A 16,692-nucleotide genomic window follows, 5' to 3' on the forward strand; every position below is an offset into this window, starting at 1 on the left:
AGAAGTACATCATACCAGCAAACAAAGAGGTTAACAGAAACATTCATAAAACAGCAAGGACTGACCATAAGCAAATCACCCTTGACATCCACATCCTGCCCCCACCCCCCAATAAGGAGACCTCCTTAAAAAACTTCTCCAAAGCCAACTTCATGCTACTGAAGTCAAAAGTGACAAACTTCATGACACCCATGCAGACGGGAGCTGAAAGTTTGACTGCTGAATCCTACACTAAGGCACTGCACAAGCACATCCACTCGTGCATGAATCGTGCCATCCTAAATAGAACCAAGATGCTTTCCTCAAAAAAAAGGAAGCCAATCTGGTGGTCCCCTGCCATAAACAAACTTTACAACAAAAGGAAGAAACTGTTGCAGAAAAAAGGAAAATCTCAGGATGCAAAAAACTCACTTGCCAGCCTCAGTAAGAAGCTGAGATCCCTCATTAAATCTTCCAAAGCTAGTTACAAAAATAAAATTGCCAAATATTCCAAAGACAACCACAAGGCATTCTATAGTTATGTCAAGAATCTAAATGGCAATGCTCAGATATGCTCTGAGCTACAACAGAATGGCATTAAATATACTGATCCCAAGGATATTGCCAATATCCTGGCAGATCGATTTAGTGCAAACTTCACCCCCTCTCACCCCCTAAAGGGCCCATCTCCATACCAAAAGATTTCCAAATTCTGGTAATCATAGCCACACAGATAGAAACTGCACTCTTCAAAGCTAAGAATACAGCATCCATGGGGCCAGATGACATCCTGGGCTGTGTACTACATGAACTACAAAATGAACTGGCACCTCATCTAAGTGTCATGTTTAATCATAGCCTCACCTCAAACTCCGTGCCCACTGAGTGGCGCACAGCTACAGTTATCCCACTCCACAAGGGGGGGGGTCCACCTTGGATCCCAGGAACTACTGTCCCATCAGTCTGATGAGCCTGATCTCCAAAGGCATGGAACGCATTATCATGGAACTTATAAACAAAGATATTGGCAACCTTCAAACACTGGACCCCACACAATTAGGGTTCATGAAGGGCCGATCTTGTCTCCTGAACCTGACTGACTTCTTTGAATCAGTCTCCAGAGCTGTGGATGAGGGTAAGGTGGTCCACACAGCCTATCTGGACCTCGCCAAGGCCTTCAACACCATCCCCCCACTCTGGAATCATAGATAAACTTACTAAGCTGGGTATAAATCCCTACATCACTCGATGGGTTGCCAATTGGCTTACTGACAGAACCCAGAATGTAAAAGTAGTCGACTCCAAATCCAGCTCCAGACAAGTGACAAGTGGAGTACCTCAGGGTTCAGTCCTGGGACCACTCTTGTTTGGCATCTACTTCTCTGAAGTACAGGCCAGCACTAAGGGACTCTGGCTAACAAAGTTCACAGATGACTGCAAACTGGGAGCCATTATTGAATCCCCAAATTATGTGGATATTCTACAAAAGGGCCTTACAAAAACAGATGCTTGGTGCCAGAGCCAGGGGCTCAAGTTTAATGCCAAGAAATCTATAGTTATCCCCTTTGTACCCATGAATTACCACATAGGTGGCAATACACTAAACACCGAAAGTGTGATGAGAGAATTAGGGACTCAGGTGGGCAGTGGTCTCACCTTCGATAACCACATCGCCACAACAGTCAGGAAATCCTTCTATGTGGCACACCTCATCACGAAGGGCTTTTCATCCAGAAAAAAGGAGGTCATTGTCCCACTGTACTCATCCCTCATTAGATCCATTATAGAGTACAATGCCTCATTTGGTATGTACCTCAGAAGACATCTGCAACAGCTGGAAAGGCTGCAGAAATACTTCACTAAAAGAATCACAGGCTTAAAGCAGATGCCCTATACTGACCGTCTAAAAAAACTCCAGCTATACTCTGTGGCATATCATCTACTCAGAGGTAATCTCTGCTTAACATACAAGGCCATGTCAAACCCTGAGCTGTTGGACATGCTCCACTTAAAGGAATCCCAATCCCTCAGAACTACACACTCCAGGGATCTAAACCTTGTCATCACAATGAACAAAACATGCTGGAGGTATAGTTTCCTGACGCAGAGACTCCCCATTCTCTGGAATAGACTGTCCATACATGTCGAGCAGAGCGCCTCCTTGGAGCTATTTAAAAGGAACCTTGACGATTGGATGGGAGATAGGAAATTCACCCCAGGGATCACATCAGTCACCCTGCTAGACAGGGGTCCAGGGAAGTAAATATTGTGGGAAGAAATATCCAGGGAATTGTTATGGCTATGCTTGTATAGGCCCTAGGGCTGATAGTCTAGTACCAACCCATGAACCTATGAAAACCTCTTGTGTACTTCAACTTGCTTGTTGTTGAGGGATGGAAGCTCTTAACAGTCTTTTTATTTTTTGTAATTTAGTCAATAAACTCAGCTCTTCAAATGATCTGGATTTAAAGTTTTGCATTTTGGAAGCATGAATTCGACTGGACTCTGTGGAACTACACAAGAGGTTTTGCCACTAACGAATAAGCTTCAGAAAGTAACTTAACAATCTTTAAATGGACAAATGTGTTGTACAGTTCTACCATCCTAGATTACTACCTATCAGTGAATTAAAAACAATTAGGAGTAGATGTCTGCTAGTACTTAAGCTAGCAAACTGATTTATTGGTGGGGATAATAAAAACATTCAGTTATACTATGAAAAAAGTTAATATTGCTGCCTAAAAAAGATGTAATGTGGTGGGTGAAGGGTTTCTAACAGAAGTGTAATGTTATTCCTTTTTTATAGAATTGGTAAAGAGCAATAAAATACTTTGGAAAAAATGCCTCTCCCCACTTATTGCATGGCTCTTTTTTAGATCCTTTATTACATGGCTATTTATGAGCTCTGAAGTGCTGTGTAGTTCATAGGTTCAAAGTTACATATGTGTTTACTAGGCTAATGACCACAAGAGCATTTTTAAGCCTAGCTATGCATTCCAAATCTCTGACAAGTTCTGGTACCACTGATAATTGTAAGCAGGAGTTTGGGAGATAAAGCATTTACAAGCAGGAGCCTGGAAGATGAACCATTTACAGGTTACCCATGTCCATTAGAGACATAAGTATCAAACCAGGGATGAATTTCCTGTCCCCCATTAAAATGTCCAAGTTACACTTGAATTGGCTTACGGAGGAACTCTGCTTCACATGGATGGGGAGCCTGTTCCAAAGAAGGGATAGTTTCTGGGATACATACCTGTATCTCCAGCTGGTGCTATTTATATCACAGGCAAGGTTTAAGTCTTTAGAACTAGTAATTCTGGTGCTGTTTGTTTGGTGGATATGCAAGAGGTACATCAGAGTGGGATCTGACAATACCCCGTATACCAGGCACAGATCTCTACTCAACAGCCTCTAGGAGACAGCCTTGAAGTCGTCTACATAGGACATTTTACTTGTGCCCTGTATTCTTTTAGTGAGGAACCTCTGTGTAGATCCTATTTGTCGGATACGTCTGCTTAGGTACATACCAAAGGGGTCATTGTAGTCAATGATAAGTTCTGGTGAATTGCGAATACAATGGAACAATAACTTCCTTGGACCTAGATGCCATACCTTTGTTTATAAGTAACACAACATAATGATTTCCTGTCTACTGCAGACATATGATGCTCAAAGGCTAGATTACTGTCTATGTGTGTCCATAAGTCCCTGAATACTGAGTCAACTCTAAGGGGTCTGCTGTCAATGTGATAGTTACAAGGGGTGGATGATTTCCCAAAGGATAGTATTATGCATTTCTTGCCATTTAGTTTTAGTTTATGGCTCTGACACCAGTTGTTTGTCTCTGTCAGCCCTTCCTGGAGAAAATTTTTCTCGGTGTGGGATTCAATAACAGCTCCTAACTTGCAATAATCTGCAAATTTAGTCAGTCTGGGAGGCCAAATTTACCTCAGATTCGGCTTTGGTAGACTTTATTTGTCCTATGAGTTGTTTGTTTAGTTTGAGGGTGTTTTTGTCCTGCTGGGTGCTGCACCTCCTTGTCTGTCCTAAAACTCCCTTGTTTGAATGTTTGTGTTCTTTTTTGTGTGTTTCAAAAATTCTTATTCATTCTGTTCTCCATTTCCTTTACAGTGGTCCATTATAATGTGTTGTCTCATATCTGATTGCACTGAATGTAAGACAGGCATTTAAAAACACTGCTTGTTATGTACTGGAGCTTCACTCGAGAAGGCTTTTAGCTGAGAGACTTTTTCCTAATAATTCCATCATAAGTAATTAATCTGGAAAGAAAACTTCATTGAATTCAGAAATACATAACATGTCATGGGTTTACTAATCAATCAGTCCTTGTGATATATCATTATGTTGTTATCAGTGATTGCTATTGTGGACATAAAAAACAGCAGCAACAAATATCAAAAGGATGTGCATATATCTGCATACAATAGAAGATTTATATGGTAGGTTTAAGCATGGTGCTTACTTTTCATAGAAGCCATATTATTTCTGTTTTTTGTTTTTACCTTTAGTAAATAAATATGATTGAATTAATTAAAAAAAAACAGTTTTAAAAAGTTTTTAGCCTCTAGAGTAAGGAAAATGCTCTGTAATACCAGACTTTTGGACTTTGTATATGCTGTTCATGAGTCTCACTAGAATTTCTGATATGCTATGGATCTCGATTATCATATTCAGAATGAGCAGCACCAGTTAATTATCAGGCAAGTGAGAAAATGATTTATCATTAGGTGGGAGAGGTATTGCTTGGGTTTTATCCATTGAGTTGTCATATAGCAGTACGGTCTTATTATGACTTTGAGAGTTGTTTAGCTTTAAAAGTCCATTTTTCTGCATACTTATATTCATAATTGCACTAAACTGAAACAGTACATCAGACAGCTTTGCTTACTGTCATTTTTCCAGAGGTGGGGAAGTACTGTTAAAAGGTTTCAAGCCCAAAGCTTGGAAACTAAAAATTAAAGTTTTCTGTTTGTACTAGCAATGACCAAACATTAATAAAAATATTTAAATTTAATCCTGGAAATCTCTGGTCAGCAGTGTCTAGATTAGGAATCATACAATATAATTGTCTGGTGGTAAGTAGAGTTTACCAATTCTGCCATTGTAATGTCCTGCCTGCTTTTATTTAGCCTCCAGGGGGCAGCAAAAATCTTTGGGACTTAGTTGCTGTACTGCAAGGCCAAGATGACAGCCTTCTTCCACAGAACTATTGTAAAGGAATCATGCACATGAAGCATTTAGTTCGATTTAAAACTGTAAGTACTATGTACACTTCTGTCAGCTATTTTATTTTATTTCTGCTTAAAGAATGAAATATTAAGTTACATTTGACCCATCAAACATTGCTGAATCTTCTATTATTAAACAAATTTGGCTTTGAGAAATATCCATCTCAATGTGTGTAAGTTTTTGGCTTGGTGTGCTGCTCCGTCACTAGTGGTGTCATTTAGGGTTCGAACCTTAGGCCTCTTGTCTTTGGCATCTAGAGTGGGTCACTACAGAATGTTTTATTTGGAAAGCAGGAGTTTTATATCTCAGTCCATATTAAGGACGCAATTAAAATTGATACAGTCAATAGAGATATGGGTACCTTAATTGTTAATGAACTGTCTTTTGACCTCCATGCTTTAGTTACAGTCAAATAATGTTACCTGGCACTGTTACCTGGCACTGTTACGTCCAAAGACACCATTTTTTAAACTAAGGAAGGCATTGCTTCTCTGTGTATATCAGTCATTGTCTGTCAATGAGTACGGTGCCCCCTTTGGCACATACCTCTCGAACTACATAATGACCCCAGATATTTCAAAGATAATCACTAGACTAAGCTCTCTAAGCCACTCCAGTAGATTAAAAGCCCTCACATTCTAGACTATCTTATATAAGTTCCAACAAGGTGATCTTTGCTTAGGCATACATGTCATAAAGGCCCCTGCTCTTCAAGATTTCCATCATCTTTTCTAGATTATCAGCACTACAAACTCTCACAACAAAAACCTTAGTCTTTATGTCCACATGGATAGCACTGCTGTTGTGCTAATCTAACCTAAAATACTGCCTACCTATGGAACATACTAAATGCTAAACAAAGGAAAACCTTAGTCAGCTTTAAATTTAGTCTCAGTGACTGGATGAGTGTTTACATGTTCCCCTTTTCAATTTTTAGTATGGATCTCTTCAACTGGGGCAGCTAATATCTTTATAGGTAAGTTTCTAAAACTGGTCTGCTTTTAAAAGGATGGAACTGATTAGTATATAGACATACAGCAGACACGTGGACACATGCAGCATTGGTAGGTGTTAGTAAAGAGTTAGAAATAAAGAAATGAGAAGAAGAAGAAGGGAAAGATATTTCATAGATAACTAAAATGCTACATAAAACAGATCCGGTGTGGAATCAACAAATGAAAATCATTCACAAATGATATTACTCAATATTAATGCAAAGTAGGTGGAAAGTTGGATAACAGTTAAAAGAAGTATAGAAAGGGAATGCTGTGACTTATACACGTGTCATGATGTGAGTACTATGATGTGAATAAGAACAGAGGTAGAGTGGGAGATTATATTTCCTGGAAAGGGTATGAAAATTTCAAAAACTGTGTGCATTTTTCAGTACAGGAGTAGAAGACTACAAAAAGTAATCTCTGGTAGGAACAAAAACAAAAACAGTTAGAATCCAAGCCGTAAGAAAGCCAAGGGACATACAGTTAAGGTAAAAAAATTAAAGGATGGTAAGCAGTTATAAAGTAGATGGAGATGAAGAAGATGCAGAAATAGTACAAAGATCGAACAACTACAAAACATGAAATGTGGGGAAAGGGGTGTTACTGCTATAACCCAGCCAGGATGAAGAGACACGGTTTGGAAGGAATAAAGAAGGGCAGCAGAAAAAGGACACCTCAATGTAAAGAGTGGTAGGAACTGAGATTTAGCTATAGGTGAACAGCGCAAGGGGATTTTAAGAAACAAAGTATGCAGAATGGAATGCAGTATAAGTGAAGCTAAGAAGGCAGAGTAAAAGAATAACTTAACAAAGGAAATGAGAAAAGGTAACTATTAAGGACTGGTGTGGAGGGGATGCCTACAATAAGCTGAATGTTATATGTGACTGAGATGTAGTAAAGTGGAATGGAATAAGAAAGTCTCTAGTCGAGGACTGTAGATGTATATAATTTTTTGAGGAAAGGTTGGTCAAAACAATATTAACAACTGCTGCTGAAATCTTGTTATAAATAAAGATGTCTCATATGAAGCAGTTTATCAGTTTACACCATGCAGACAGAGTATAAAAAGCATGTCATACATAAAGCTAACACAGTGACCTTGATTATAGGATCACCAGAAAAGGATTAAAAAAAAAACGTATTATTATTCTCTAAGCCAATTATGTTCAGACTCCAGCAAGGGACTGTCCCAGCCCTCGTAGTTTTTAACCTCTCTTTATTCATACTTGACATACCAATTATATAAAAATGTATGCACGTTATAAAATCCTGAAGAAAAACAGCAGAGATGCACTAAAAATCTGCAAGTCTCTTAATGAGGACTGACATTTTGTTGAACTACACCACTATAGAATCAATGACTTAAGATACATATGTCCTCAGGTATATCACTCAACAGAGAAAATAAATAAATGCCACCAACAGTATCAGTAATTATCTACCTGCTAAAGCAAAACTATGCACAGATGGTGGGGGTATTTCTGCCATAACAAGACTGTCTAACTTCCCTTTTATGTACAAACAACAGAACTACATCCAATGCAAAGTCATGAAGGCAAAGTTACATTAACCACCATATTGATGCTGGCTGTTTGCGCTGAAGATTAAGCCTCTAAGTTATTAACAAGCTGTTTTCTGAATTTGTGGGTACATGATTTGATTGTGGTAGAGATCATTAATGGCTGGGAGGGTATCATAAACATTGTAGATGGCATTCTGGTAGGCTAACTATACAAAATAACATTAACATGAGATTAAAATGACAGACTGCTCATCTAAAATTGAACAATGTAAAATTAAACAGATAGCAATGCCAATGTGTAACTAGTATCTAAAGTACACAGGACGTGCTAACTAGCAAAGGCATCCAAATTGATCATGAAAAGTAAGGGCAGTGGTACAGATAAGGTGTTGATGCCTTTGAGGGATTCAGTTATTCTCTGGTAGCAGAAATAGATGAGTCATTTTTACTTCTGATATGACCAGCACTCTAATGCTGTGATGTATCTTTGCCAGTGATGTTGAAGTTTGATGACAGTCAGTCGGACAATGAAGTGATGCTCTTACAAAAGCAATCTGTGACATGCAGCTCTAAAGCCATGAGTGATGCACTTATCTGTTAGGCCCAGATTTAAAAATGCCTTTTGGCTATTGTAAATGGATGTGGCAAATTTTGCAAATACATTTATGCAGGCAAATAATCTCTGTGGATTAAGTGACCAGTTCAGAAACCACATCATAAAGCTCACCTATGGCCGTCGAGGATGATATTGTCACTGAATTATTTTGACCTTACTGTTGACTACAGACATGGTAACCAAATACATATTGATATGTACGTGAGAGCATGTCTTGATGATGCATACATCAGCGCATGTCTTAATGCAAAGAAAATCTCCAGCATAAAAGCTTGAAAGTCATGCCAATTGTCATCTCTCACCCAATGTTGTGAGACAACTACAGTATTTTACCTGTCTTTCTAAATGTTAAATAGAATGAGAAATGCTTAAAATATAATATTAACAGGCTGACCAGGTAAAATAAAAATTAAGTATGCAATGTATTGCATCATAAAATTCATGAATTACAAAGACTGTTGTTGAAATCCATTAGGGTAATTGTGCCAAGCCATTTATATAACCAAATGCCAGAAAGAATCCATAAAGAACACTTGAGTATGGTGAAATGTAAGGAAAGGTTGTATGATGTTATGTTATAGCCTAATATGTCTTAGTATACTGAGCGTATGGTAAAATAACTGTAGCAAATGCAATATGCTTCACGAGCACAATACAATGATAGCTCATGAAATAAATGGATAGACGATGGAGTAAACTAGTTGCTGATTTGAATTAGTTAAATGACAGTCAGTATACCTACCATCTATTTTGATTATTGTTGTAAATATTCTGGTCATCATCTTGAGAGACACATCTTTACAATCTGTCTTTACACTTATGAAATCTATTTTCATGTGGATGGTGCGGTGGTGCAGCAGTTAGCATTGTCACATCAGTGCAAGAGGTTCTCCAGTTCAATTCTTGGCTGGGGTGCTTTCTGTGCAGAGTCTGCATGTCCTCTTTGCATTCATATGGGTTTCCTCTGGATGATCTGGTTTCCTCCCATGTCACAGAGACATGCGTCTGGAGTGTTTCTCCCCAGGCCTCTGCAGAAAATTGGCTCATTCCAAATGGGACTTTCCTGGTAGACAAATGTTAAATAAATAAATGCCACAGTATCCCTGATGTTCATAGGTTCATAGGTTCATAGGTTCATACTAAGCTATCTGCCCTGGGGCAATTATAAGCCTAGCCCGATTCTGTATGGCTTACGCCACCCCTTGATTTGAGTATACTGTGCCCTTTTTAAGGTTTAGTTTACTGTGCCTCTGTCTAATAGTGACATGGGAGTAATCCCTGGGACAAACCTACGATCCCCCATCCACCTATCAAGATTCTTCTTGAAGAGATTCAGTGAGGTGCTCTGCCTCACATGAACTGGAATTCTATTCCAGAGCAAAGGGAGCCTCTGGGTTATGAACTTGTCCCTCCAGCAAGTTCTATTTATTTCTGTGCTGAGGTTCAAGTCCCTCGAGCATGTGGCTCTAAGGGATTTAGATTTACTGAGGTGGAGCATGTCCATTAATTCTGGATTTGACATAGCTTTGTATGTCAGGCATAGATCGCCTTGAAGTAGGCGGTATGCAACTGAGTAGAGCTGGAGTTTTTTTAACCGAGCAGCATATGGCATCTGTTTGAGACCCATGATCCTCTTGGTGAGATACTTTTGGGGTCTTTCTAATTGCTGCAGGTGTCGGGTAAGGTACATCCCAAAAGCGGCATTGTATTCTATGATGGGCCTGATGAGGGATGAATAAAGGGGCACGATTACCTCTCTTGATCTAGATGTGAAACCCTTCGTGATGAGGTGGGCTATGTAGAAGGTCTTTCTAACCACTTTGGCAATGTGGTTTTCAAAGGAGAGATTGCTATCAACTTGGGTCCCCAGGTCCCTAATAACTTTCTTGGTACTTAATGGGTTTCCGCCTATGTGGTAATTTGTGGGCACATTGTTTTTGCCAAAGGGTATGACTATACATTTTTTGGCATTTAGCTTTAAACCATGGCGCTGGCACCAGTTATCTGTCTCTGTGAGACCTTTTTGAAGGGATGTTTGTGTCAGCTGGAGAGTCGATTATGGCGCCCAGTTTGCAGTCGTCTGCGAACTTGGTGAGCCATAGTCCTCCCACATTTGCCTGTACCTCGGAAGATTATATACCGAACAAGAGTGGTCCCAGGACAGAACCCTGTGGGATGCCACTTGTGACCGGTTTCGAGTCTGACATGGCTCCAGCAGCTCTCACTCTGTAGGTTCTGTCTTTGAGCAAGTTTGCGACCCATCTTGTGACATAGGGGTTTATATTTAAGCTGGATAGCTTATCTATGATGCCCGAGTGGGGTACTGTGTCAAATGCCTTTGCAAGGTCCAGATAGGCTGTGTGAACTACCTTCCCTTCATCTATGGCTTTGGTGACTGTTTCGAAGAAGTCAACCAGGTTCAAAAGGCAGGATCTGCCCTTGACAAAGCCGAACTGGGTAGAATCTAGTGTCTGTACGTCCCCAATGTCTTTGTTTATTAGCTCCATGATGATCCTCTCCATAGCCTTACAGACTAAGCTAGTCAGGCTTATGGGGGCGATAGTTTCCAGGGTCCGTAGAGGCTCCACCTTTGTGGAGTGGGACCACTGTTGCTGTATGCCATTCTGTGGGCACATATCCTGTAGTGAGGCTGAGAATGTATAGCTGTTTTATTTGAGGGATTAGTTCCTCTTGGAGTTCATGTAGGATGCAACCTGGGACACCATCTGGTCCCATGGAAGGAGTGTTTTTTTTGCTTTGGAGAGGGCAGCCTTCACCTGAGCATCAGAGATGTTTGGGAGGCAGCCCTCTGCCGGGATAGATACTTGCTCTTTTGGGGGGAGGGGGAGAAGTTTAGACTGAATGAAATAACAGGAGGCAAGGGCAAAAAACACTCTCAGAAATGATGAAGTCTTTTGATGAAAGTGATAAAAAAAATATATACGCCTATTTCTCGAGTCCCATTGCTGTGCCTCCCACCTTTTTATTTTTTTTTTGCTTTAAGTTTGCACTGAACCTGTCTGCCAGGATATTGGCAATGTCTGTGGGTTCAGTGTATTTTTGTCTTTAGAATCAACTCAGAACAAGTCTGGGAGTTGCATCCCAGGTTCCTAACATAACTGAAAAAGCCTTATGATTGTCTTTGGTGTCCTGTGCAATTTTTCTCTCGAAGCTGGCCTTGGAGGATTTTATGAGGGATCGTAATTTTTGCTAGTACTGATCAGAGATGCCTTCCCTATTAGGGATTTTGCTCTATCATGTAGTAGCTTCCTCCTTCTGTTGTACAGTTTATTTATGGCAGGGGTCCACCAGACTGGACACCTGCCTTTGGATGATTGGGTCTTGGTTTTGTTTGGGATAGCATGATCCATGCATTCCTGGAGATGTCCGTAGAATGCATTTATATAGGATTCTGCAGTTTGGGCCATAGTTTCCACTGGCCCTGGGGCCTTGAAGGATTCCACTTCGGTTTTGAGAAGTGAGAAGTTCGCTTTTGAGAAGTTTTTCACTGTGGTTTTCTGGGCTGGGGGTGGGGTCGGAATGTGGACATCCAGTGAAATTAGTTTATGGTCTGATCTTACCAATGAGGGATATACTTCTGGTGTGGAGCATAGAGTCCCCATGTTGGTAATGATCAGGTCTAGTATGTTGTCCCCTCTTGTGGGAGTGGTGACTAGTTGTTCCATAGCATTTGAGTTTATAATTTCCAGGAACCTTTGGGCTAAGGTGCTGGGGCTTGAGTAGTGCTCCCACTAAATGTTTGGGTAGTTGAAGTCACCCAATATAATGGTGTTCGGAGAGATCTTCATGTTCTCCAATGTTTTCAGGAAAGCCGAGTTGGATTCCAGACTTTGAGAGGGTGGTCTGTAGGATGCTATAAACTGAAAAGCAGTTTTGCCCACTGTTAGTTGAACATGGATGGTCTCCGATACTTCGTGCAATGCCACTAACCTGGAGGTGTGGATATCCTTGATAAATATGGAAACTCCCCCTCCTTTTGTGGTTCGGTCCAGGTTTTGGGGCCGAAAAGCATGATATGAGGTATAGCCTGGTAGTGCTGGGGTGCTCTCTGGTGCCTTGAACCAGGTTTCTGTCATTGCACAGATATCAATGTTCTCCATACTGAGGAGAGCTTTGAGTGCGTGCATCTTGAGGTTAAGACTTCTGGCGTTAAGCAGCATTACCCTTAGTTTCTTGTTCCTTGTGCTGTCTATGGGGGTGGGTTTGACTTTTGAGCCTTGCCTAAAAAAGGCACTATGGGGGTGGCAAGAGCCTTTGCCATTATCCGAAAGCCCAGTGGTGACAGGTGCAAGCTGTCCCTAGCGAAGCAATGTGGCTTGTTGAGCATGTCATCCCAGGCTGACAGACACTGGATCCCCTTTGAATGACACCAAAATTTTAGCCAATTGTTAAAATCGATCATTTTGTCTTTGTACTGTGGCATCATTCTAGGTGAGGGTAAGATGCTGCTCAAGGTCAGGGTCATACCAGCCTGGGCTACATGATCAGAGAGCTCCTCTATGTCTCTTATCATGTAGTCCAGGGAGGTACGTCTCAGGTCATTCACACCAGCATGTACAATGACTGAGTCATATTTGTATTTGCTTTGGAGTGACCTGAGTGCTTGTGTTATGTGGCAGATCCTAGCACCCGACAGGCAGCTCACCGTGACCTTCTCTTTATTCAGCCTGGTGAGCGGGACATCAGTGTGTCTGACAACAGAGTCACCTATTACAAGAGTATCAGGTGTGTTATTCAGCCTTAAGGGTTGTGGCTGCTTGCCACACTGACTTTGTGGGCTATGTGTTGTGCGTGTTTTGTTTTGAGGTAGCGTTTGCTTGTATGTCTGCTTTGGAGGTCTCTGTTGCTTAGGTAGATTTTTATTTAGAGCCTCCGAGTATGTTTTTGTGTATTTATGTGTTTGGTTTGCTGATGTGGTGGGACTATGTGATACTGGAATTGTGTTGTGTGAGGTTACCTTCTCCTCCTGACTGGTTACACCAGTTTTGAGATGAGAGAGCTCAGCCTCCAGTTTGACTAAATAGTTGCATCTCTCACATATATTTGAACCTGTTTGGAGGAGGAGAGGGTTGTCCGTGTACATGAGACAGTTGTAACATTGCCTCAAAATTCCCAGATTCACCAACTGGACTGGAGAGGAAACCATTGACTGACCTTTGAACATGCTAGAGTAATATAGGGAAACTGAATTTAAGATGGACCAATAGAGGACAGGGTAATCGTAGAGAGTATAAGAGTAAGTAGTGCTTATGGTTTAATAGTGCTAACTTGTAGGATTACTTAATTGGACCAGTGAAGGGCCTTAGAATGAGAATATGGTGTTTAAATTGAGAGATAGAGCAGTTCTAAGGGAAAAAGTGAAGAGCAGACTTTGTGGAGCCAGGAATAGTTTAAACCCAATTAGGCGGTGCTGCCCGCTGTTGCGCTATGCACAAAAATGCGCAAAAACGCGCAAAAATGGGTTTGGAGAGAGGAAGATGAAGGAGTTTGGAATTGACCCAAAATGGCCAATAAAACTACAGTTTCAAGTCAGTAACCACTCCCACAGGGGCAGGCAGGCTGCTCAATGTTTTTCACTGCCACTGATCAACAGAGAGACTTCCCTTTAGCCCAAGCAAAAAATGGCCTCCAAGAAACTTACAAACAATTCAAGAACAGCAAGCCTGTAACTGAACTTTTTTAAATCTCAGAAAAGTGGGAAAAAAAGCAAGATTTTTTTTGTTTTTTTGTTTTTTTCAGAGATAGTAGAGGTTCACAAGTATCAACAAGTTATAACAGTGTAGTAAATGACCCCACACAAGAGTGCTAAGCCAAAGACAGATAAAATGCAAGTTTTGAGAAAAAAACGATTTTAAAAATAAGTGCAAACAGGAATTTCAGTAAACAGCTTCATATTTCTAACAATGACACCAATTTGTAAGTTAGTAACATTTTATGTTTTTATATCACTGGAAATGTCATCATATTTTGTCTCTTCTCACTTATCCACAATCTAATGGACAGGTTGAAAAAATCAAAATTGTAGAAAATATCATGAAAAATATGTTACCAGTTCTAAACATGACTGTTATATAACTCTGGTTAAATGTAGAAACAAATCATTTTAACCAATGGAATTATTACCTTCACAATGTTGATGGAAAGAACAATAAAGACAAACTGCCTAAGTCACCTATTATACTTCTGTTAGAAAACTGCCAAATGTTCAGTAGGTTTGACAGAACACTAATCAAAAAAGAAAAATTGCAATATGGTTCATAGCTGTCACTGTCTGCATTGAACACTGGAGTGACAGATTATGGAATTCAGTTGATGAACACACAGGACAAGACATTATTATGATTGGTCAAGCAAATACACTGATATCCTTCATTGCTGAGATTAAGGAAGATCAAAGGCTTAGACATAACTGAAGGTATTTGTTCAGCACAGAACTGTTCTCAAACCTGACTACAGAGGTGTTTGAAAGATGTGTTTCAAAAAGAATGTATCACAAATTCTGTAAAACTAAATAAAATAGTAAACAAGATACACAGCCACCCCAGTTGGAAAAAAAAAACAAAAAAACCTAGCCAAGCTAGAGTTTTCATGATGTCATTCCTTAAGACCTCTTGTAAAAGAGGATTATGGGATCACACAAGTGAAAATTCTAAGTAAAAAGAATATTCCTGAGTTATTCAGTAATCCTGATCATGATCAGTCTCTATCAGCCATTATGATACTTGATTCTGTGGAAGCTTCCATTTTTCCTGATGATACCATTTTACTAATGATGATACCAGTGATGATAATCATAGGTTCATAGGTTGATGCTAGGCTATCAGCCCTAGGGCCTATACAAGCCTAGCCATAACAATTCCCTGGATCCCTGTCTAGTAGGGTGACTGACATGATCCCCAGGGTGAATTTCCTATCTCCCATCCAATCATCAAGGTTCCTTTTGAAGAGGGTCAAAGAGGCGCTCTGCTTGACATGTATGAGCAGTCTATTCCAGAGCCTGGGGAGTCTCTGGGTCAGGAACCTATCCCTCCAGCATGTTTTGTTCATTGTGATGACAAGATTTAGATCCCTGGAGCATGTGTCTCTGAGGGATTGGGATTTCTTTAAGTGTAGAATGTCCAACAGCTCTGGGTTTGACATGGCCTTGTATGTTAAGCAGAGTTCACCTCTGAGTAGACAATATGCGACAGAGTATAGGTGGAGTTTTTTTAGATGGTCAGCATAGGCCATCTGCTTTAGGCCTGTGATTCTTTTAGTGAGGTATTTCTGTGGCCTTTCCAGCTGTTGCAGATGTCTTGAGAGATACATACCAAACGGGGCATTGTATTCTATAATTGGTCTAATGAGAGATGAGTACAGTGGGACAATGACCTCCTTTTTTTCTGGATGAAAAGCCCTTCGTGATGAGGTGTGCCACATAGAAGGATTTCCTGACTGTTGTGGTGATATGGTTATTGAAGGTGAGACCACTGTTCACCTGTGTCCCTAAGTCTCTCATCACACTTTCAGTGTTTAGTGTGCTGCCACCTGTATAGTAATTCACGGGTACATGTTTATTCCCAAAGGGGATAACTATACATTTCTTGGCATTGAGCTTGAGCCCATGGCTCCGGCACCAAGCATCTATTTCTGTAAGGCCCTTTTGCAGAATATCCACATTGTTTGGGGATTCAATAATGGCTCCCAGTTTGGAGTCATAATAGTAATAATAATAATACTCATTTGTTAACCATGTAGGCCCTCAGGACACACAGTTCCTTTTCAGGTGCAACCTGGAGCAATATGTAGTTAATTGAGTTTCTGAACATCTCACACTAGTCAAATGAGGGCTGAGGGAATCAAACTCTGTACCACCGGAAAAACAGCTCACAGTTTTAACTTTCTGCTCAAACTGCCTCTACCAGATGTAACTGTTATACTGACTATGGTACTGCCATCTGCTAGTGACTATGATGCATCTGAATCTGGTAGATTAATGAAACCATCCAAACAGAATGAATTTGTAATGTTATGACATCCAAGACTGTGCTACTATTATTCAGTATATGTAGTTATGTTGTTATATTTGTGGGCTTGTATAAATGTATGTGACTGTAGTTGTTATGTGATATCCCTAGTATAGTATGGTATAGTATAGGAATGGACTGTGTAGTATAATGTAGTGTAGGGTGCAATAAATCTTTTTTCTATATAAATAACTAAATCTTTTTTCTATATAAATAACCATTTAGCTTAAGGCAAGAGAAGAAATATACAGTGCAAGCTTAATATGCATACAATATATCACACAGTGCTGTCTTGCT

General features: G+C 40.2%; 1 protein-coding gene across 1 annotated transcript in view; it reads left to right on the forward strand.

Annotated features, from left to right (window-relative positions):
• Positions 1-16,692, forward strand: part of WDR17 (WD repeat domain 17) — a 1,021,977-nt gene that overhangs the window by 519,832 nt on the left and 485,453 nt on the right. The window contains exon 16 of the mRNA XM_044062517.1: positions 5,133-5,258. Within this exon, the coding sequence (XP_043918452.1) occupies positions 5,133-5,258 (126 nt within the window). The remainder of the gene's footprint in view (positions 1-5,132; positions 5,259-16,692) is intronic.

This window comes from Protopterus annectens, chromosome 2.part1 (genome assembly GCF_019279795.1).
Source record: "Protopterus annectens isolate FY-2018-M chromosome 2.part1, PAN1.0, whole genome shotgun sequence".
NCBI lineage: Eukaryota > Metazoa > Chordata > Ceratodontiformes > Protopteridae > Protopterus > Protopterus annectens.